Genomic DNA, 23,718 nt, shown 5'->3' with positions numbered 1-23,718 from the left:
TTGAAGCAGATGAGAAAGGGAAACCTTCCAGAGGGTACCTCCAGATCACAAGCAGCAGATGGAAATGACTGGGAAAATAAAGCCCTGTCACGACATCTCTGCTAATCTTTCTTGGAAATGCCTTGGTATTACTTTGAAAACAACCGATGGCTTATTGGGACTGTCCAGGATGGCAGAACCGGCATCCATTTCTGTTGCCGCATTAAAATTCATACACGGCACAAACGAGTTGCTGAGATTTTCATGCCATCATCACCAGGAGCTGAATAAAAATCACATTAAATTTACTTTACACTTCTGCAACAGCTGGCGGCCACATCTTAAAGTGATTTTCAATCCCATGGGCCAAAGAAAAATCAGGATCCTTTCAAGTCAAGGAGTTTTCCTGTTAATTTAACGTGGTTGGCTTTGCCAGTGGGACAGATTTTCCAATGTGCGCAGCTGTTTTCCGAGTCTGGCCTCTTTTTTTGGTGCCTAAAAGGAAGGGAAGCTCCTGAATAAAACAAATGACACCGTGATTTCCCAGGATGTTAGCTCGGCCAGTCTTGGTCACTGTCTGGAGGTGCTGGATGATGCCACCATAGAGGGGCCAAGCTCATCCTGCACAGGCTCCAGACAACACCAGGAACAGCATCCAAACCTCCCAGATTTATAATAACCCTGGAAATACACCAGATCTGTTGTATTTAGTTTTGGGCATGCAAAAAGCCTCAAAGATGCAAAAAAAAAAATAATATTCCATTCTAGCATATCCCCTCCCTGAAAATGTCATCACAGTCTTAAGCAGCTTTGGAAAAGGGGAAAAAGAGAGAGGGAAGAGGCAGCATGTGCATGCAAAAGGGCAGGTTTGGCCTGAATTCATCATTTTTCAAGAAACTTTTTACTTCAACAGAAGCTGTTCTCTACAGGATAAAAGTGGTGCCAGCAGGGCAATGGGTCATCAGCCTGAGCTACATGGCTTGATGATTTCTGCTTGTGAAGGGCTGTACTCCTATCTGTAGGAAAATTACTCAGGAGGGGGTAATGCAATGATGTCGGGGTGCTGGTGCAGTGTTTTTATGTACGCTTTCTGGTCCTGAAGCCTGACGTGCTCTGGGCTTTGTAAATCCACGCAAAGAGGTCTGCAGGTGGGATGGACAGAGCGGTTCCATGCTGTCTTTGGGAGCTGGTCCCTGCAGGAGCAAGCAGCCACAGTTCGCCCAGGTACCCAGGAGTTTCCTTCTTTGCAAATGGCTGGTTTCCTTGTAAGTTGAGTCTTTACTCTTTTAATTTGTCAGAATTAAAATACACTCAGACTTCTTGGCTCATGACCAAAACGCAAACCTCCATGGTGAAACTTATCTTAATAAAATCAGCTCCTAACACCAAAACCAACCCGCTGGTGACACCTCTCCAGGTACGGCTGTGCCACCTCACCTTGCAGTGACTGGGGATCTGGGCCAGTACTTCCCCTCTCAAAGCAAATATTTGGGCTCTTTGGACATCCCCAGCAAATGGGGTCTCCTGGCCCACTGCCGAGACGCTGGTTAAAGCCCTCTGCAACCAGCCTCTGCCCCAGAAACTGTGTCGGCGATGGTGTAGAAATTGTTCTTGCTCAAGACAGGAAGGCAAGAGAGGCCATTAGAGCATCTTGCTTGAAGGGTTGACATCCCAGCCATGATGCTCAGTTTCCTCTTTGCTTATGGGGTAAGGAAGGGGTCTGAAGACTCTGCCAAGCTGCTCTGGCAGCATCCCCAGCTCCTACAGTCACAGGATTTCCAGCTCATGCATGTGCAGGAAACAAAATACCATGGAAAGCCAACGCAGGGCACTGAAATTGGTGGCACAGAGCACATTTCCATCAGCAGAGGGATTTTTCGGCTTGGTAGGAGACTCCAGGGGGAAGTGCATTCCCCTCGGTGGCCAAAGCACATGGCTTGGCTTGGTGCATTGTGCTGGCCAAGCCAGAGTGTGCACAGAGCACGGTGAGCACAGCACCACAGGCTCGCAGGGAGGTGTTCACTGGGGTGTTAAAGAAAGGTGAGTGGAGAGGGATGAAAGGAAGAATAGCAAAATAGAGAGGAAACAGCTTTTCCAGCTGACCCTATGCTGAGGCATTGCTTCCAGAGAGGTCCTGGTGGCTTTGGGAGGCTGAGCTAACCAAACTGGAAAGCAACGCTTCCTTTGTTGTCCCAAAAACTTAATGAAATCCTGCAAATAAAAATATATAAAAAGCCTAACTGCCCCCAAATGGAAAGTTTCTCACATAAAAGGGACAGTCAGATGGTTGGCGGCAGCCGTGGCCCTGCTCCAGTTTTCTTGGACTTTTTAATGCAGTTTCTCTTGCAGCTAGTGCCCTCTCGTGGAAACCTCTCATCTGCTCCATTTTTACTGCTTTTTTTTCCCCCTAAAATTAAATGATTGCACCGCAGAGAGAAGGAGCACGCACAGAGGCTGTGGTTCTCCCCAGGCCCAGCATGGCCAATGGTGCCAGCAACCGGCTCATGCCTTCCCACCCAGCACCAGGAAGGACGATCCCATCGGGATGGAGGATTGTAACCCCATGACATCCCACGAGATGAAGCCTTCCCAAACCAGTGTGCTCCATGGTGGCAATCCAAGATGCTCTGACCCCAACCCCGCTGGTGTTAAGGGAAGGCCTCCCACTGGCACCATCACAAGCTGCCACCCGCTTTGCTCACCCTCCTGCTTCGTCTCCCAAAAAGCAAGAGATAATTGGGAATGAGAGCAAAAGGTGAGGACAAGGTTCCCCTCAGATGACCGAATGTCAAAGCGACGCTGGCACGGAGCTGGGGGCAACAAAGAGCTGGCAGGATCGATGTGGCCGGCTGGGATGGGAGCGGGATGCAAGGTCAGTTGCTGGGAAAAGCAATACCTGAGCCGGCAGAGCAGCAGTGCCATCGCCTGGAAACCTCTGCCAAGATGCTCTCCTCCGGGCAAATCCCACAGTGGACACAAACACACCTTATTTTTATTTTTCCATAGTCAAGACCTCTCCCAGAGCATGGAGACGCCCCAGCAAAGGGGCCAGGCTTAATGCCAGTCTTCCCTTATGCAAAAGCATCGAGAGACTAAGCAGCCCTATTCTTTCCTTTTTTCAACCTGAAAGTGTGGGGAACACCTCTGGGTTCCACCCACCACACACCATGGGTCAGGCTTGCACAGGGCACCCTAATTTTGCATCAGTGTGGTGCAGCTTTTGAGCACAGCTGGGGGAAATTCTCTTGTAAAGGGCTGGAAGGGTCCCTGGCCAAATATGAAGAATAAATTATTTGGGGGACAGCGTTTGGGGCAGCGCTGGGGATGGAAGTTGGCGGGGGAGCACTGGGGTCAGACTTTGTTCAAGGAATACGGGACTGCAAGTGGTGGTGGAAAGCGAATTCATTGTATTGGAAAGCAAGGCTTTGCAGAAAATGATGCCCCCAGGTTAATTTTACCCTAAAAAATAAGAGTTTCCATCTGTAGCCCTGGTAATTGCAAAAATCTGGTGACAATCCTGCCATTTTCCACTGATTCATGTTGCCTCACCCCAGAGCTGTGCTCCACACTGCAAATGTGTTCAGATCCCATCCAAGTCATAAATACGGCTCCTGAGCCCAGTTCTGCGGAAAGGTGGGCAGGACTTGGAGGGGGGGTCCCGGTACTATCCTGCAGATGGGACCTTGCTGAGGATGGCATCCAGAGCCACAGAAAGGCCATGGTGGAGGGGTGGTCCTGCCTATAAAATAGCATATATGCTGTTATATGCCATTTTAGCATAGTGTGTGCTGTTTTGGCATATGTGCCATTTTAGAGGAGATAAATGTATACATATAGATACCATAGTATATTGTATATGTAATGTGTGATAAACGATTAGGGTATATATCTTATACATCACGTAATCGGCGATATATACAAATAAAAAATTAAGCCTAAATCTGTTTATTGCACGCAAACATAGGGAAATAATGGGGGAAAAAAAGGCGTAATCTGCCCGTTCCTTAAAAACCCGCGGGTCTGACACATGCGCTGCCCGACTCCCCCCACCCCGCCGCAAGCCTTGGCGCGCCGCGCTCGTAACCCCGCCCCCGGCTCACCCTGGCCACGCCCCCAGGTATTGACCACGCCCCGGTCAGGCCGCTCCGGACGCCCCGCCCCGTAGTCCTCCAGAGCATTAAAAAACCCGGGGCTAGAGCGGCTGGCGTGCCTTAGGCGGCGGGCGGAAGTGTGTATTGCTCGCGACGGAAGGGACGTCGAGGCGCGGCCGCCTCCTGAGGGGAGGCGGTTCTGGCTGGCGGCGGTGACGGGACGCCGTGAGGGGAAGATGCCCGTGGCGGTGATGGCAGAGAACTCTTTCAGCTTCAAGAAGCTCCTGGAGCAGTGCGAGACCCAGGAGCTTGAGGTACCGTGGCGCCGGGGAGGGTGGGGTTAGGGATGCGCGCTACTGGGACGGGCCCGGGGGTGCCGGGGGCCTGGCTGAGGCCCTGTGTGTCCCGGCGAGGCTTCGGGACTCGGTGCCGCTCCGCAGCGCTGGTGGTTGTGGACACAAGCGTTTCTGGCGGTGAGGGTTAGAGACAACGGTAACGTCGGTCTCCGTAAGTGCGGATTTTTTGCCTGAAAGTGCTGTTTTGAGAGTCTAACCTGATCTTGCAAGGAGCGGTACTCGTGGCTCTCCGCCTCCGTCTGTGTTTGTGAGGTTGGTGAGGGTTCAGTGTTTAAACTTGCCGCTTGTGCAAAAGCCCGCCAAAAGCATTTCAGAAACTTGTGACCTGCAGACAGACGAGTGCATTTTAGTATAATGGTTAGGGTCTTTTTTGGGGGGGGAAGTGTGTGTGAGAGAAGTTCATATGTCTCTGTGTGTTTCATATGGTTGAGAAAAAGAAGATATTGAAAAGGGGAGTGGAGCACTGAACCAGGCTTGGAGAATGACTCTTTAGATCAATGGTGCCCTTATGATGGGAACTCGCACTGGAAGCTTCCTCTGTGCTGTTTCAGATTCTATTGCTTGGTGAGTTTTCAAGTTTGACTGTGTGCACTGTTAGTGTACTGGATTCCAGCCTGTGGTAAATCCCAGTGGTGCCATTTTAATGCTAAAAGTTCTTCCTGTATGATATCCATAAACCCTTTCTCATCTTGCAAAGTTTCCAGTGCTTTTCTAAATGTGAATCTCGTGCATCTCACTGTAGCAATTTGGAAGAAGGGAAAAATTTGAATTTTCCTCTTTCCTGCACTCTTTGGTGATTCTGATTTTTAAATCTTGTTACCCTAGCAATTGAAGGGAGAGAGTTGGTCCTGTATGCGATTGCTTGCAACTGTGGAACTTTGGTGTTGACAAACCACGCAGTTTTGCGGTGGAAAATACAATCGTTAAATGGAAGGGTGTGCATCATCAAGCTTCAGTTGATGTTTCTGTGCACTGTTTCTGGGGTGAGCCCAGGTGCCTCTTGTGTTCTCAGCATGGTGCTGCAGCTTCTTGGAATGCCCTAAGTTCTGAGGAACTGGAGGGAGGTTGTGCTGAACATGTGAGCTACCTGCTGCCTCAAGTGATGGGCATGTGAGCATAGAGAAGCAGAAGAGTGCCCTTGTACTGCCGTGTGGGAGAGTTGAGTGTGCTTACCCCTTCCTGCTGGGCAATCCCATCTGAACCTGACTTGTGATGGCTTTGGCTGCCTTTTTGGCCTCTGTGGAGTGCTGGGGGGGGTGGTGTGTGTCAGGGATGGAGCCCAGCAGGCTTTGGGCTTTGCTTCTGTGGCCTTCACAGGAAGTTTAACATATCCTTGTCACTTCCCCGCTGCAGAGCATGTGATGGTGGACCTTGGTGGGTCCCCAGGAGCTGTTGCAAAATGACTGAACTTAGACTGTGCTCTGCTCAAGGTTTCTGTGGAGCCTGTCAACAGTCTCCTGCAGTAAATAGCAACAGATGCACCCCAGGCAAACTGTTCCCAAATGTTTTGATAAAGCTGGTAAGTTATTTGCTGTGCATGTCTGCATCCACATCAAGATTCTTGCGGGCACACTATATCTGCTGACAGCCTTTGTGTTTCAGCTCATGAGTTAAGTAAACTGATTTTTTGCAGGATAGATGCAGCCACAGAGCTTCCTTCAGTAAGACTGTAGATTGTAAATCTAGTTGCTTTGGTGGCAGTTAGCTTTCCCTTCTGTTCCATTAGTCTTCTGGCCAAGAAACTAATGAATTCTTTTTAGTACAGAGACACACCAAAGGTGAACTTGCATAGTTCAAACAGGTGGTATTAATTGACTGGGCTTTGTTTTACTGGGCATGATCCAAGGAATGGTTGCAGAAACTCTTGTATTTTTATGTAGATTATGAGCCCTGGGAACAGGGTAGGAATGGCTGGGGACAATGATACCCGCTTGATGACACAGCTAATCACCTGCTTTTGGCTTAGATGAGTCTATAAATCACATGTCTAATTAAATCAAATAGCTGCATAATTGGCTTCCTGTGAGTGCTTGCTGCACTATCTTTTGATAAATTGCTAAAACCTTATTGGAAATCTTTTCAGCTTTTAAAATATTATAGACTTTCAAAATTTTATAACTTTATTATAATATTTCTTTTTTCTACTTATATGATTTGTGATGTCTGCTGAAGTGTGGCAAGTGTCAGAGCTTAGTTTGGGTTTTTAAGAAGGGCTGTTCAAGTCAGCAAAAAGCTTTACTTTGCTGGAGTGCCCTGAACTGAACTGAAGTTCAGCTCAAAATAAATGAAATTGCGTGCCTAAAAACAGCTGTTTGTGAGGAACTGTAAAGCCAGATGGTTACCACTTTCATGAACATAAGCTAGAACATTAGACTAATGAAAGATGCAACCTTTATTCATGCAGCAAAACAAACTAAGTTTTCTAAGTAAAACTTCTGGCATGTGCAAGTTAACTCTTCATCATAAGATACAACTGCATTGATACAATATAGCAACTCTGACAATTTGTCCCGAGCTATTATGTGATGTGAAAAAAATAATCAGTTGTCTTGGAGTGTTCAGTTTTCATTAAACTTGGCTTCTTGCTGTATTTTGTGAGATATCGCTCTTAAAATATGTAACCAAATTATTTGTACTTGTGTTTTAGGCTCCTGGAGGAATTGCAACACCCCTTGTTTATGGCCAACTTCTAGCTTTATACCTGTTGCATAATGACATGTAAGTGACTTGTCTTAATCTTTAACTGCAGATACTTAATTTGTCCCTATTAGCTTGAGCTGCAGTTGCCAGCATATCAGTAATTGGTTGCGTGACTAACAAAATGCATGTAGGCAGTGCTGTGTTTTTAGAAAAACAGAATTCATGGCATTAAGTCTCTTTTACCCCTTGTTCTGTCAAGAGAATTATTCTCCTTTGTTTGTTCTTGCCCACCCTTTTGAACTGTAGGGAAGCAGATTGGGTTTAGGAAGAAAGTTCCTTAAATAGTGAAAATGGCTTCTTTGGAGTGTTGAATGCTTCAGTATTTTGATTTGTAGCTTTTCAAGGCTGCATTTGTTTTGAGTAAGATTTCATGCTGCTCCTTGTGTTTAAAGTACAGCAGGATAACTCTAAACTGTTGATGTTAAAAGTGAGGGATACTGTTGGCTTGAATGAGCTAAATCTGCATGAGGCAGTAATACTTTGAATTTGGTCTGGTGGATTATTACCATGTCCCTGTGTGAACTTGATTTGCTCTGTTTAGGGTTTTTTTGAGAAATTGCTGATTATTCAGGCAGAATAAATGACACTGCCATGTTTGATTAGTGAGCCAATGTAAGCATTGGTGTGGGGGTTCAAAGATTTGCGTTTTCTTGCATTGTAGATGTATATTCTTTCAGGGCAAGTTCCCTGAAAGTGAATAGGTATTAGGTTTAATGCAGATCTTGGTTCAAATGAATTTGAAGTTTTAGAATTGTGCTGTAATGAAAAGCAGTGAGTCTTTTTCTCTCTTTTGCATTTTAAATATTTCTGAAAATTTGTAGCCATTTCAGTTTGACTTCTGTGCTCTAAAGATCAATGACTAAATATTTCAATGTGTACATTCTGAAGATTTGGACGTGACAAAGCTGGGTTGGAAAGAACATGCACAAAATAGTCCAAATCATTGGTATGCAAAGTGGGGTGTGGGCACATGAAGAAAGTATTTTTGTACTATTAAATAAAATAAAAATATCTGTAAATGGTGTTTATTTCATCCTTTTTAACTTCTATATTTGTATGCTTTATAATGTACATAATGTATTAATACAGTAGTACATTTATATAATTTATAAATACATATGTCTATACTGGGGGTGCATGCTCAAAAATGTTTTCCTGCTAGAGGTGCTTAATCAAAGTTTGGAGACTGTTGATCTAAGTGACTACTGATACTGTGAGAAATTACTGTGTACATGTGTTCATCAAAGATGCAGCTATTCCAAAAATAAAACTGCAAACCTAACTTCTATGAAATGCTGCCTAGGGTGAATAAATGAAAAAGCTTTTCTAAACTGCTGTTAAATAAGGCAGTTAATGAACTATTTCATGTATTATGGTGGTCATGTTGTCTACTTGAGAATAACTTTGTTTTTCTACTTTAGCAGACTTAGAAGGAATATTTTAAAGCACTGAGACTGTGTTAATTATAGCATCCAAACAAACCTTTTGGTGTCTCCTTGTAGCAAATATTTGGTTACTGAGAAGTATTTTTAACTTAATTTTTTTAGGAATAATGCACGATATCTTTGGAAAAGAATCCCTCCTGCTATCAAATCGGTAAGTACTTCATAAAATGCCGTTTGATACAAAAACAGTTTCATATAAGCTTGCAAATAATGACTTTTTTTCTGCCAAGGATTCTGTTTGGTGGGTAGCCTTGGGCTCAGTTCTGTGCCATGAACTGCTTGCCCAGCAGGTGGCATATTGGTCTTTAAGATTTCCTAGTTGCTCATCCGTTACCTCTTCTCCTTCACAAATAATCTGGTGCAATAGAATTCAGTAAATCTGTAGACTTTTTAGTGGAAAGCCCCATGATAGAGTAGTCGGCTGGAGGAAAGCAATGGATCTGAGTCTGGGATGGGGCTGCATTCCACATGAGGGTGCAGAATACCTTGTGCAGTGAAAAGTGACTTCAGGTGAGATGCCTCTTCAAATTCATTAACTTTCTGAAGGCACTTGTTTTGCACTGCATTTGGATCAAAGATGCATTTTGAGGATTTGGCTAAATACAATACCAGAAATGCTTCCAGACTTTACTGTTAGGTTTTTAGTTTGAGATCTTTTTACAAGGAAACAAGTGTTCCATAGTCTTGTATTAAGCAACTTTTCGGTCAAGATGGGACCTGTCAGATGGTTCTGAAACAATTTTCTTTCTCTATCAAGAAAGAAGTACTTACATCAGTAAAGTCAGTAGTCATCTGGACCAAATTTTACTTGCCCTTTCTCTGAAACCTGCTGTACTTGCTGCACAGCAATATTCTGTGAATAATCTGGCTTTTTTGCTGTAACTTGCATTTCATGTGAAGCATCATTCTTGGTGGGGGAAAGTCATTGCATGAATTATTTTTGGGAATGTTGCACCTCAAAACACAGTATTTTCTATGTTTTGTATCTTATGCTAATGGAACCAAGTAATAATTAGTATGAGTCTTAACTTCAGAAACAAATCAGTTCTCTTTACTTTATTGCCCAGTTTGCTGTTTAGGTGCTGTTCTGACAGGATGTTCTGGAGTCTAGTTGACCAAATGACAATGTGTAACACAGTAAAAGTAGCCCTTAAAACCAGTAGTAGGAGAGTAGTTTTGGTGAGAATGGCACCATATTAAGTGTGACCTATTGTCAAGGTTGCAAGACTTCTGAGCTGAAAATTGCCTTCACTGTGCAAACAGCCTCTGCACTTTGTAAAGCCTCTACTGAAGAGACAAGCATCTCTCTAAGCAAAAAATAAGCTGTGCCTGTCTTGAGTGTGGATTATTCTCCATGATTGTTTTAGCTGGTGTGTCAGCCTGGATTGGTGTAACTGACATGTGAGCAGACTTTGCTTATGTGGGTGATAAAGTTTTGGCAGAGGATGGATCAGGGAGCTTGCAGTGATACCTGCTAGAACAAGATTTCCCAGTGTTTGTATGTTCATCTTTACAGGTGTTGTGATACACTCTTGCAATGGGAAAGGGAGGGGAGTGGAAGAGGGTTTATACAGTATGGTCGCTGTAGAGAATACACTGTTCTGGATTAACTCTTTGGGGTGTTTTTGTCACAACAGGCAAATGCAGAACTTGGTGCAGTTTGGTCAGTAGGACAAAGAATCTGGCAGAGAGACTTTCCAGGAATCTATACAACAATCAGTGCACATCAGTGGTCTGAGACTATTCAACCAATCATGGAAGCGCTTAGAGGTACAAACTGAACTTCTGTAGATAGCATGGAATTATATGTTGCCTTAAATTATTTCTGTGTGCTCAAACACAAATAGACAAGTAGACAAATGACTACTTATTATGAAAATTCAGAATTGGTCAGGAAGGTTGTTGCCAAGTTTTTGTAGGTTTTACTTAAAGGATTTTAGGTATCAGGTGTAAATAAAAAGCTCACTACAAAAACTTGTAAAAACAAACTAAACTGTTTTTATTAGGATTGGAACTTCATATACCATATGTTTTGTTCTGTAATAGCAAAATAGACCATTAGTTATCCAGTTTTATCAGACTTTTAACCAGTAATCTAGGGAACTTGGCCTGGCATTTCAGAACCTTGTGACACTTAAGAAAAGGCTTTTCTGTTTAAATGTGGCTTCACACAGATGTTTTATAGACTTTGTAACATGCAAAGTCTTGCTACTAGAGGGCAATACAGACTGCTAAAAAGCCTTCCAAGGTATTTTGCAATAACAAATTCCCTGTAGCTTTAGAAACAACTGATTTTTTTTAGATGCCTCGGTATCAAAGCAGATGTGGTGAAAAAGGCATGAATAGTTTAACTGTTTTTTTCTTCTTTTTTTTTCTGATTCTGAGCTACTTGACACACAAGCTTATTGCAAATGGAGAATGCCATCAGAAGCAGAGTTCCCTAAACTGGTTTACATACTGGTGGTAGTATGCAAGATGCTGCAAACTGCATTTGGCAGTTAAATGTGGTCTCTGAGGGGTTTTGACCTAGTATAGAGCAAGCTGTTTCTCTGGCTGCTGACTGTGGTACTTCAGTGAATCGTGGGAAGGGAGGGGGAACTTTTAAGTGCTAGCTTTAAGGGTGGTGGTGCTTTTCCAAATGTGTTAGAATTGGGAAAAATGTCTTGCCTCTCCTAGTTATGGAGATTAGTCTACTGTCTGCTTACAGTGTTTATCTCTTCTTAGATGCAACTAGGAGACGAGCCTTTGGACTGGTTTCACAGGCATATACCTCAATAGTTGCAGATGATTTTGCAGCCTTTGTCGGGCTTCCTGTAGAAGAAGCTGTGAAAGGTACTTTGCATTTATTCAGTGAATAGTTTTTCTACAGATGGTTGAGATCAGAGAGCTGTAAGTGATGGTAAATAAAAACGTGTATGCAAATTTGGAGACTGCCCCATCACTTCTCTTTATAATAGTGAAGAGAGGAAAATCTCCTGGTTCTGGATAAGTGTGTGGTTTTTTTTATTATTTGCCACTAGTTACCATTGGTTATCCTCCCATTCCATATGTGAAAATGACAAAGCAATTCAATGGTGAGGGAAGAGTGAAGGCAGTGGATTCATCTAGTTCCGTGTGCTATTACTTTCATGATGTTATTTGTTGAACTACATGCCTAAGTATTAACATTTTTATAAGAAATATGTCTTGGAGTTATGGCATACAGGCAGTGAACTGAGGTACTTTCTTTTTTTTACTGGCCTTGATGTGCATCTTTATTTTGCATTTCTAGCAGTCATTTAAGATGTTTGTTCTTACAAATGTAAAAATGCCTTTTCAGGTGTATTAGAACAGGGCTGGCAAGCAGACTTTTCAACTCGTATGGTAATGCCTAAAAAGCCAGGTAGGTGGAGCTGTTATTTCATTACACATCGAGTTTAGCATTTTCTAGTAATTAGGTGTTAGTTTTTAATTAAAATTTTGCACAATATTCTTAGATATTTTTATGGGGGCTTATGCCACTTATAAGCATTGAATGTTTATAAAATGTAGGAAGTACAAAGTAGCGGGTTTGGTTTGGGGTTCCAAGTAGTTTGGATTAAACTACATCCTCAAATTAACTTTTTTAAACAAAAGCAGACAGGATATGCTGTGATTTCTCGTGTCTTCCTCTGCTGCTGGCTCTGACTCAGTGGAACATAAGTTGGATGACCTCAAACGACCTGTCTTAATCTAAGAAAGATGAGTAAAAAATATACCATTTTGAACCTGAGAAATTTTTTTCAGGAGAAGTAGAATTTTTTGGGCAGGGATCTAGTGCATCTCTCTGTTCTGAGGAGCTCCAGTTGTTAGTATACTTTCCTTTGCTTTTTAAAATTTGACTGGATCTTTTCTTCACTGTCATGGTGTTGATAACAGAATATCTGTTCCTGCAAAGCTCAGTCTGTAGAAGTACTTGGCTTTTTTTGTTGAAGCTGTATCTGTGGCTGGCTGAGGCAAAAATAAAAGTTAAGCTATGAAGGCAGGATAAAATGACTGCTCTTAAACTGCAGAGTGCAGCTCTGGAAGAAGGAGCCAAATTACAGCATATCTAAAAGGGCAACATCTATTAGACTAAGAAAATATACTGTTTGTATGGGCAGAATTCTTAGGTGTTCAGAGCCCAGAACGTTATAATAAACATATGCCAGGCAAGGTGTTGAAATTTATCCCTTGGGGCACATAACCAACCAGAGCTCTGAGCTTTTGTATGTGATCAGTTTTTTATGAACTGGTTGCAAAATACATAGTGCTTACAAGTACTGGGAACTAGTTGCATGTGGTTCTTTTCCAAAAGTGAGTGCAAGAACTATTGAGGCAAAAGAAAGAGGCAGGAGATTGTAATCTATTTTGAAGCTGCATGTCTAACCAGCTAAGCCTTGGGTATTCTGCTTTTTAGCTATGAAGTAAAACATGATAAATGAACAGGTTTAACTTTAATTACCTTTTCATCTAGTTTTGACTTGCTGTATAGAACTGTTTAAAATCGGTCCGCTGGACTAACTTCTATGTGTTTTTCTTCAGGTGTGCTGGAAGCTTCCTTTAACAGATTTATTCCTTCATCAGGTACTCTCTTTTTATATATAATCTACTTGCATATAGCTAAACTTGTGTGATTAATATAAACACAATTTCACCAGCACCACAAAATGGGAATTGAGTCCTAGAGAAGTGAGTGTCATCATTCCCCCCTCAAAAAAACCCACCCCAATCAGGTGCTATGTAAATGTGTTTCTCCTTCTGTCTTCTCTTCCCTCACATTTTAAGGAGTGCCTGAGATTCCCACTTCCATAGCTGAAGTAGGGAGCAGATTCTGAAGCAGGGGTGGACAGCCCTTGCAAAACAAAACTATTTTGGCTAAAACTTCTGACTTGGAGGCAACTGCTTCACAAAGCAACTCTGAATAGGTTTCATTGCTTTTGTGTGATGTGGGATTTCTGAAGTCTTCCCTGTAGAAGAAAGCAATGCTCTGGTTTTCCTCAGAGCTCAACTATAGATTGAGGTGTAATGTGTTATGTCATGCCGATTCTCAAAACGCTGTTGTGTCTATTGTTCACAAGATAGTGATAGCAGATCTGAATTGGTGGCTTGCTGTGTCTTAACAGTTGCCAAAAGTCTTAAATTTACAAGTTTAATTCCAAGGCAATTTCAAGAGCTGGGGTCTTGCTTTTTGAAAACGTTCTTTTGATTGTCAGCCTCCTCTATCACATACTGCAGCCCTAAGCAGGATGTTTACTTTGACTATATCCTGAATGCTAGTCTGTTAACTCTTCAGGAAGAGTAAATGCAAAGTTTCCTGCTGTTTTTTTATTTCTATTTTTAATTCCTAACTTATCTCCCTGGCTTTAGTCACTTGTCTTCCAACCTATTGTTAAACTGTAATCTTAGGTTAACTAGCATTTATATAAGGATTTGCATGTGCACTGCATTCCACTGCAACTCATGCAGTACTGCTGTGTTTTGTTAGTCGGATAACCCAGTAGATTTGATATCTTCACTATGGCAACTTGTAAGGAAAGGAGCAACTTTAGAGCTCTAGGAGTGTTTTTGTCAAGTGGAAGTACTCTTAGTCTTCGTTATTCAGACTCCAGTATATGCAAAAAAAAATTCTGGATACTGCTGACAACTGAAACTTATTACAGCATCTTTGCTGTTAGTAACTCTTGGACTACTTAGTGTTGCAGATAACAGAAAAGTAATGTCAGCTTAAAGCTGCATAGGCAGGAGATACAGTTAAGATATGCCCTCATAAGACTGTTTAAGTCTGATGCATTTAATTTTTTCCTTACTGTTGTGATGGATAGTAATGTGGATGGATTTGCTTTCTTAATTTCATTAATGATGCATTTTTTTTATCGTTGTAGAACCTGCTCCAGTTCCACCAATTCCAAATGAACAGCAGTTGGCCAGATTGACTGACTATGTGGCTTTCCTTGAAAATTGATTACCCTGCTCCTGTATTCAGAACAACTTGGGAATCCTGTGTACTGACAGTTTTAGAAATCTAAGATCATTTTATTTCTTATCTGTTAAATGTTGCAGCGTCCCCTACTCAAATGTGTGAAGTATACAGTGTACGTTAGCCCAATTTGTGCTTTGCCAAAGCCACGCTAGCAATTGAAACAATCCTTTAACTCTTGTCATATTTATTCAGTAGGTACACAGCAGTATTACATAGTAAGGTTTTTTTTATTGACTCATAGAGAGAGGCAGAACTTTTTTCAGGTATATTAGAAACAGAGAAGAAAATGAGTAATGAAGCAGGTTAACTGTGTCAAGGGATTTATGCTAGTAGGTTATGTGCTTCTATAGTGAGTACTGCAGTGCTTATCACAGATCAATTGCATGTTGAACTGAAGTACAAAGAGTGGAAGACTGCCCATCCCATATCTGCAGAGAGGAAATATTTTGAAATGGTAACTTAAAGAAGAAAACAATTTACAGTAACTCTTTTGCAAGTATATTTGTGGCATATTTATAGTTGATCTTTTTTCTTGTTGGTATTTCTAGATTGTTAAATCTTGTTTTGATAAGAAATTTCGCATCAGGCATATTTTTACAGCAGAGTAATAGGAGTTGTTTAAGAAAGGCAAATCTTCACTTTGAAGAGGAATTTTTACTTTTGGAAGATTTTATGAGTGATGTAGGACACTGGGTGTTTTGCTGGGTAACCATACACCTTCTTGAGGCCTGTCATGTCTTGGTTCTTTTCAGTACACTGGGCCAGGATCTACAAGAAACAACAACTCATACCTGTCTACACTTTCTGGATTACCTCTGCGGTTATCGGAGACGAATTTAAAAATTAGAGTAGGTGTCCCTGAGTAGAGACCAACTGGGATGGGGATGATACGTTATGCTGCAATATCAGTTTGAGGAATATATTTTCTATATCAGAGCACTGCTGTGTTAATCTTTGAGTTGATAGTGGACTTTAGAAGCAGAAAGATGACTTGTATTCCCAGGCTTCTTATTTGTATTATGCTGGTAAAAAGGCTATGGGAAAATAGTGGTGCTTTAAAGGGCAGTGCATGCCTTTATTTGCTTCTCCCCCCTTGTCAACATCATATTCAGTGGTTTCATCAAAGATGGCAAGTGTGCCATATGTTGTGATTGTTTTTTCCAGTGTGCACTACCTACTGTACATTCTCTTGCTGGGGATGTGTTAGCAGGGAGGAATTATAAACTGTGCACTGCTGCTTTGAGAGCTCCCTTTATATGTAAACACTTATGCAAAATGATTATTTATTTGAAACCCACCTGAGACTTGTATTTCTAAATTTATCTCCAGTGAAATTAAAGAACATGTTTACAGTGACCATGTGTGCTTGATTTTTTTAATTTTCCTTAGACTACAGTTGTTCTGGCTTGGCTAGTTTTTAATGAATTCTTACTGGTCTCATTTGGATAGGGCTAGTTAAAGATTAGTGCAATACATTATGCCTAGACAGGTGTTTTGAACAGCTTTGTGTGCAGCAATTGTATGGGTTTTTATTAAAAAAAACAACACTGGTACCCTTCAGATGCCTTTTATAATATTCAAAGGTGTAAAGTACTTAAAGAGCTAAGTGAAAATTTCCTTTTTTGTGTGTATTGTGCAGTTGTTCGTAGCACACAAAGGCAACCCTGCCTGCAGCAATGAAAATTAGACATAATTAAAGGATTACTAACCACTTGCACTTAATAAATGGTAGTAGGAGAGGAGTAATGTGGACGCTGGTAATCTGTGTCTATCTCAAATCTACTATCAAATCTGTGCCAAATATAGCAAGTTTGACCTTTCTCTGTCCAGTTCTAACAAGTTCGTAATTTTGAGATCTCTGATCTGCTGTAAAATTTAAGCTGGCTTTTAGCTTCGGGTATGGCATTAACTCATAATTTGCCTTAAGTAATGTGCTCCCAGCCATGCCTTTTTGTTTGTACTTCTTTGGAATCCAAGGTATTTGAGATCTTTTTCATCTTCATTGCCCTTTATCATGGTTTCTGGTTCACAAATATCCTTTTTTTCAGATGGTCTGTTTGTTGCTACTCTTACTAGTCACGTAGTGGACATAGCATGGCTTGTAACCACAGCAGAATATTTTCTATTTGTTCCTGATCCTTTCCAAGAGTGGCTCTGTTCCAACATCTCTTGAGTGCTGCCCTGTTCTCAGTGTAGTAATGACAATGACTTGAGTATCTTTCATCAGCAGTGATAACTATGTTGGTATGCATCATGGCATGTCCTTATCCAGGGTTTTCCCCTCTGGTTAGTGCAGTGCATGCATGGATAACAAACGGGCAGTGAAACAGTAGGTGAAATTTCAGTATTGTAAGACACTTCTGGTCTTCACAATCAGACTTGCTTTTGACTTCTTGAATAACTTTAAAATGTTGGCGTTGTTGGCTTGCTAACCTAAAGAACTTCTGTCAGTGTTGAACATAAGAGGTGTAACAGTGAAAACTGACTGAAAACTTCCTGTTCCACTGTGAAAACTGACTACCTGCTACATACCCTTAGCCAGTCCTTTCCCCTTAAGTCTCCTAGTTGTGTAGTTTTGGAAAAATCTGTTGTGTATGAAGTACACCACTTAATCCACATTTGTTGATTCTTTATAGAAAAAGTCAGTAGATTTGAAGCTGCCTACAAAACCAAACCACACTTCCTTAAGTACTCTTCTATGGTTTTTTAGTATTTGTCCTTTTTAGTAATGAAAACACTGCATGATGCCCTTGTCTAGATACTCATCTTGGGTTTTTTAGGTTTTAAATGGGTAGGTGAGGAGCAGGCAGGGTTTAAGACTTGGTAAAGGAGCTAGAGGTATTAAATATTAGAGAAGTAGGGGTATTACAGCCAAGTGGAATGCTGTGCTTTGTGTCTGGGAAAGGTAAATGGGACAAGTTGCTTTATTGATGTTAATCTGAAGTAACCCTGGAATAGGTCTTAATCTACTGCCAATGATATGGTTTCATACTTTGAGGGATGTTAGCTTTTGTGAGACCTTTAATGGACTTGTCTGGTATGTATCAAGCTAATAAAGTCAAATTTTTACTTTTCCAACATGTTCTTAAAACTAGTGAATGATTTTATTCTGCAACAGGCTTTCAGCTGGTTCACAGTACCTATTAATAAGAAATTACATCTGGTGGCAAGTTTATTGTAGTTCTTTGTGGAGTTTGTGATACATTGTCATGATCGATTTGGTTCCTGAACTGCAGTGTGCCATGGAGCCTCAAAATGGGAATGAGGGCCACCTCAAAGTACTATGAAATGATGTGCTTCTGTTTAAAAATACTGGATCAGAAAGTTTGGAGTTACAGTAGGTCACTAATGAAATTCACAACTGGATTTAATGGCTAAAGACAAATGCAGCTTTTCCATATCAGTAGAGGGTTGCTAGGCAGAAAGACAGATGTTATTGTATAGCATAGTTTAAGGAAATGAAGATGACTTAACTAGTCTCTGAAATGTAGAGAGAAATCTGTCCATAGAGCTGTGGTTACCCTAACAAGCAAAGATATAAGATGAGCTTGATAGAAAAGGTAGGAGATATTAAGTTCTTTTGAAGGCAGTGAGTAATCTCAGTATGGTAGCTAATTTTAGGCTTGCTCTGATTCGTACTATGGTCTTCACTTGAGTGTGCTTTGATACTATGGAAAAGTGTAAACAACTTTGACACATGGCTTTACAAAAGCAAAAATCGGACATATTTGTAAAAGTTTTTCTTTTTTGGCTTGGGCCTATCTTGTGCTAAAACATTGCAGTCTCAAAAGGGTCAGTAACAATTCTGCTGAGCGGAAATGTTAGTCCATTTGTTAGACATGATCTGTGTTAAAGCATTTCAGTTTACACTTTAACTGCTCTGGCGAGCCTAGCGTAGCTTTGTGCTTCCCTGTCCACAGCCCTCTCTTGGTAAACAGGTTGTGTAAATTATTTCTTAAAGTGAGATCTTACAGCATTTGAATACTTAACCTGGGCTGCTTTAACCCTGTGCTTTTCAACTCAACGAAGAGGAAGTATTTTTGTGGTCACGTCTGCTTTTTTAATTGAAGCAACTGTTGTGGCTTTTGGAGTTCTTCCAAATGCTTTTCCGTCAGCAGTGCTGGAACAGTGCTGGACTGGGAGGACCTTTGGGTTAAGAAACCATTAAGAATTCAGTAGGGAGCAGAGGTTCACGAAGGATTTGAAAAAAGAAATGCCACTTCAGCTTTCCGTTTTCATCTGTATCCCATGTGTAATTGACCATTGTTTCTTTGCATTTTATTAGCCTCTCCTATATAGGTCAGTGATGCTCATTTAGCTGCAGTTTCAGTCTCTGTAGAAAAAGCTGTTTCAGTTCAAAGGTGGTTAAAAAAGGAGAGACTGGGTGTGGAGGCAGAACAGTAGAGTATCCCTCCCGGCTGAAGATCCTCATGGAAACCTTCCATAGGCTTTAATAACAAAGCCTAGCAGGTTTTCCATGATCTGATCAGAGCTGTCAGTAACTCAATTAAGAAAACGAAAGCAGAATGCATATGTAGAAAAACATCTCACGTGCATTGCAGAACAGTGCTGATGTTGCTGTAATGCATTTTGATTGATCCTGCTGCAGATACCGTGCTTAGATAATATTCTTTCTTGCTTTAGTAATCTGGATTCATTCTGAAATCCAGTGGATGTTCTTCTGGATTGCTAATCTGTAAAGTATGTGCAGAAACTGGCCAGTCCAGTTTCTGAGCATTTGAGAAGCTCCTTTTAAGGGTGAAAAGGGCATCAGCTCAGCCTAGTGCTAATTATTCCTCTGGTGGCCTGAGTTCATTCTGGTGACTGGCTACAGTAGTAGCAGGCACAAGATATAAACCACTGTGCTTTGTACATCTTGTTAGCTTCTTTCTGTCACCATAAATATCTTGCAGGGCCTCCAAAATGAATGCTGCAGATTGATTATGCAAGTTGGTCATAAGAGTTCTGTCTAGGCAAGGAGAGAGCTAATAGTGTTGTCATTTAACTCTGTATTCAAGCAACCTGGTGTATGTGCAGTAAAACACTGTGTAAAATGGTAGGGGAAATCTGGAAAAAGATCTTGGGTGAGTGGTTTGTTCTGCCTGTGTCCTACCCTGCTGGAGTTGGCTGGGCCATCATCCAGACAGCATGTTGGTGTTTTCTTACTTCTAGGAAGGATTGTCAAGGCTGGCTGGCTCTGCCCTTCTAGTTCCAGAGCCACAAGCAATTCAAAGCATCTGCTACCCAGAGCCTGGCTTCCTGCATTGAGAGAAGCAGTCCCGAAGCCTTTGTAAGGTGTCTGAAAGTATTTATTAATGTGTTTGATAATGTCCAAAAGGGACTAAAATAATAGTAAAAAGGAAGGGTTCACAAGATTTTACTCTGAATAAGCTTAGTTTTGTGAAGACTATGGCTTGTAAGACATTGTGCAAGTCCACAGTGAAGCTTTCTTCTTCAGGTCCCCGTTAATGTTACGAATCTGTTCCCATTTACTTTCTTAAATGCTCATTTCTAATATATAATCTCTTGGAATTTTTTTGTAATGTAGTAAATGATTGGCAATCTTCCTGCAGACTATTTATGAAAGCTAAGATCAAAGCCTAGGCTTATTTGTTATAATTTGTTGTATTTGTCAGATGCAGTGGAAACGAAATAAATGGTTATTCTACCAAGATACCTCAAAGGACCTAAATATTGAAGTAATACCCTACTGTACCTTGACACCAGCTATCTTAAATCTGAGGAATACTACTGAGTGCTGGTGGGCCTTATGTATTTTGGAGCTGGTGCACTGGGAAATGATGCAAGTTATGATTAGCCATCTTGCTGCTTTGTCAGTTGAGTGCACTGAGGTTTTGTAGTTTCACATGGTTAGCTGCGAACACTTCTTTAAAACAAACAAAAAAACCCCTTGCCTCCGTCAAGTGTCTAACAGCTGTCAAAATACAGTTTTGCAGTCAACTGCCAATGGACTGTGACAAGTGAAAAGCAAGTAAGTTGCTGGTTTGTGATGGGAAGCAAACTTACAAATATTTTACATTTTCAGATCTTACCAGTTAGCTTGGGAAGCTTGCTACATTTTTAATCTACTTGTGTTGAGCAATGGAAAGTAACATGCATTCCTGGTTTCCTGTTTTTAGGGTTGATTATTAAATGCCAGATTCTTTGTGCTTTCACAGCAAGGAACTCCAGGTGGGATACTAGGGCTGTGTGGCACAACTCAATGTAAATAAAGTGAGAGAAAGTGTTACTGAACATTAGTAATTGGGATGCTTACAATCAGTTCCAAAGCATTGCAGTAAATATGGATATCTTTCTCCTGAGTGTGTTCTCAGGACGATTAAAAGTAAGAGACTAGGAAGAAATGAAGATATATTTTTTTAGAAGTAGGAACCGAATTTGTTTCTTCCATGTGAGCCTTCTGCCTTGCTAGGATAAGTTGATAGAGCGACCAGTGCTGAATTAACAGTACTGAATCATGACCAGCATCTATCTTTGTACAACAGCCCATCAAAGCTGAGTTTAGTGTAAAAGTGTGTGATGAGAATTCGTCTGAGGTGACAAGACTTGTAGATCACTGCACTGAGAATAGGATTTGGCTTCTGATTCACAAGGTAGGGCACACTCTTGTAGGTGTTCAAAATCTGACATGTCTGAGGTATGAAACCTGTTTTATTGCTTTGTTGTTTTATGTGGACTTGAGTCTGTCTGAAGTAGAGCATACCAGCTCTGACAGCAGTCCTGAGGTTTACAAACTCAGGATAGGAAGATGACACGCTGTGCTTTCTTGTGCTAATTGGAATCTGGTTTTTAGACTAAGTTTATGAATAAACATGGGACTTAAGTACCATACACAGTGAAAGTCTTACTACTTAACTTAGTCCTACAGCAGAGGGAACTGTATTTAGTTCAAGCATTTTACTGTAGTTCCAACTCACGTGTTGCATTTTCAGCCTGTCAGTACAGCGTAGCTGATAGAAGCTAAATGCAGTATTCAGCTTACCCTGCTCTTAAAAGAGCTAGTATTTGGAAATAACCGATACCTTTGGGTTTTATATATTTTTACGAACTGGTTAGCTGCATAAATACTGACTGCTCCCAGATATTTAATGCTTAATGCTGTTTCTGTGGTAAATCACAATGGCAAATGTGTTCAGCCTTGATCTGATGCATCTGGGAAGATCAGCAGTGCTTGATCTTTCAGAGTTGGGCTCTTGGGACTTAGCTAACTTAAATACTATGGAGCTTCTTATGTATTTGGTCTTCCAGGCTGACATGTGCTAAACTTTAGAAGTGTGGAAAACACTGGAGATTGACTTGTCTCCTGTTGTGTGGAAGAGCACATCCTTGTGACTAACACAGTCTACACAAAGGACATTGTTAAGCAAACAGCATCATTACAGTGAAAACAGAAGGCAAATCAGACCACCTGCAGTATCAGCTGACTGGCACATGAATTTTGAGTGATGGAGCAGGATCAAAACTTGCAAGTGCTTTTATACCAGGTGGAAAACCTGAGAAAGACAGGGTAACTAAACTGCTGGACATTGAGCAATCACCCTGACATAACATGCCAAAATAATTGTAGTAGTGTTACCAGGCTGCAAATGTTACAGGACGAAGTGGGATGTGCAGGTGGGATAAAACCTATAACAGTGTAAAATACTGGGTGTGTGTTGGGGTTGGGCTTGCCATGAAATCTTCCTAGTTGGAAGTCCTGTAATGCATTTTTATTGCCAGGACATTACAATAGCATCCTTCTCAAGATTGGAGTGGTATATGATTGGAACAGTAGTAATAGTGGGAGTTTTAGCTACTACATGTAAACAGATCCAAAAGCGTGACTGGGGTGAGATGTAGAGAGAACTTGAATGTGATGGTAGTTGCTGCCTAGAACAACTACTGGTAGACTTATTTTTCAGTGCTGCCTAGGACAGGTGTTAGCTGGAGAACTACTCTGGCTGTCACAATATGATTAGGTTTCATGTGTGGTTGGAGAGAACAGACCAGATAAAATCTCTATATGGAAATTCTATTTTAGGAAAGGCATCCATGCAACAAATGAAGCAGTTTGTTCCTTTTGCAGTTTTTTGTTTTTAAACTATCAATGCAAGATGCCTACAATGCCTACGTACAACCTGGAGACTTACACTTACTGTTCTAGAAGCCTGGATGAAACATGCCTCACTGCAAGTAAAAGCCTAACACTTTTGCAGTGGCTCCATGCAAGAGCTGAGGAGGTGTTCTAGAGAAAAGAGTGGCACTTAAAGCAGAAAGCTTGTGCAAACAAAGAGAATAGAAAAGCATGTAAAACACAGAAGATCAAGTGTAAACAGGAAATGAAAAGGACAAAACTGGACTCAAGTAGTGTTTTGCAAAGGGTAGTCGAACTGATGGGTCATAGTTACTTAAATATATTGCAAGTGGGAAGTCAGGAAGAGAATTGGTAGGAATTGTTCTTGACCATGAAGAAAATGGCAGATGCACAATGATTTTTGCATCAGTCTTCACTGTTGCAGACACTTGACAGATTCCCACCCCAACATGTTCTTTGTGATGGATAGCGCAGGGTACCTAGATCAATTTGCAGTAAATACCCAGGAAACATCAGACTGTATATGCTAGTAAGATACCAGGAAACTGCTAAGACAACAGTATTTATCAGAGTCCTGAAAGAACTCTGATATTAAACTACAGTGTTGTAGGTAAATGGTGTCTAACTTTCTTTTGCAAAAAATTACTGTGCTGGAGGCCTGTGTGTGGTCAGTGTAACTCTTTCACATAAATGTTTCTAGGAAGAGCCTGGGAGCTACAAAATGTCAGACATCTTCCTAGGAAAAAATAGTGGTGAAGATGATGAACCACTGAACATATAGATAGAACAGTCTGTTTGGTAAGAACAGCTATGGCTTTTGTAAAAAAAAAAAAAAAAAATTCTTACCTTGGCTGGAACTCTGTCAGTATGTCTTCAGGCATGTGGATAAAGGGGATCTAGTGAATGTAATAGATTTTTATGATGCCCCACACAAAACACTGAGGAAATAATATTACTGCAAGATCAGAGGAAAGCTCCTTTAAGGCCTGAAAGCTGGTTAAAGGGTAGAAAGCAAAGGGTAGGGCTTACTGGCTACTTTTGCAGTAAAGATGGCTCAGCTTTGGGGCCCCAG

At 41.3% G+C, this 23,718-nt stretch overlaps 1 protein-coding gene across 2 annotated transcripts; it reads left to right on the top strand.

Annotated features, from left to right (window-relative positions):
• The first annotated feature begins 4,206 nt into the window (after nt 1-4,206).
• COPS8 (COP9 signalosome subunit 8) lies at nt 4,207-15,974 on the top strand. Of its 2 annotated transcripts, none has more exons than XM_010577893.1 (8): nt 4,207-4,384; nt 7,074-7,144; nt 8,674-8,722; nt 10,209-10,341; nt 11,296-11,403; nt 11,891-11,953; nt 13,114-13,155; nt 14,454-15,969. In XM_010577893.1, the coding sequence occupies exons 1-8, from the start codon at nt 4,307-4,309 to the stop codon at nt 14,531-14,533; spliced, it is 624 nt and encodes a 207-aa protein (XP_010576195.1). In that variant the 5' UTR covers nt 4,207-4,306; the 3' UTR covers nt 14,534-15,969. The 2 variants fall into 2 exon arrangements, with proteins under 2 accessions (XP_010576195.1, XP_010576194.1); XM_010577892.1 differs by lacking the exon at nt 4,207-4,384 and adding an exon at nt 5,794-5,945 and having other exon boundaries at nt 14,454-15,974.
• The last annotated feature ends 7,744 nt before the right edge of the window (nt 15,975-23,718 follow it).

This window comes from Haliaeetus leucocephalus, unplaced genomic scaffold (assembly GCF_000737465.1).
Source record: "Haliaeetus leucocephalus isolate CR32 unplaced genomic scaffold, Haliaeetus_leucocephalus-4.0 Scaffold587, whole genome shotgun sequence".
Classification (NCBI taxonomy): Eukaryota; Metazoa; Chordata; class Aves; order Accipitriformes; family Accipitridae; genus Haliaeetus; species Haliaeetus leucocephalus.
The sequence above is the reverse complement of the archived record's forward strand: the minus strand, read 5'-3'. Positions and strand labels throughout refer to the sequence as shown.

Bases quoted from the DNA above. Each gene is read 5' to 3' on its own strand.
- COPS8 (XM_010577892.1), top strand. From the start codon at position 5,826: ATGACTGAACTTAGACTGTGCTCTGCTCAAGGTTTCTGTGGAGCCTGT. The intron at 5,946-7,073 runs GTAAGTTATTTG...CTTGTGTTTTAG, and splicing joins CAAATGTTTTGATAAAGCTG to GCTCCTGGAGGAATTGCAAC. The intron at 13,156-14,453 runs GTACTCTCTTTT...TTATCGTTGTAG, and splicing joins CAGATTTATTCCTTCATCAG to AACCTGCTCCAGTTCCACCA.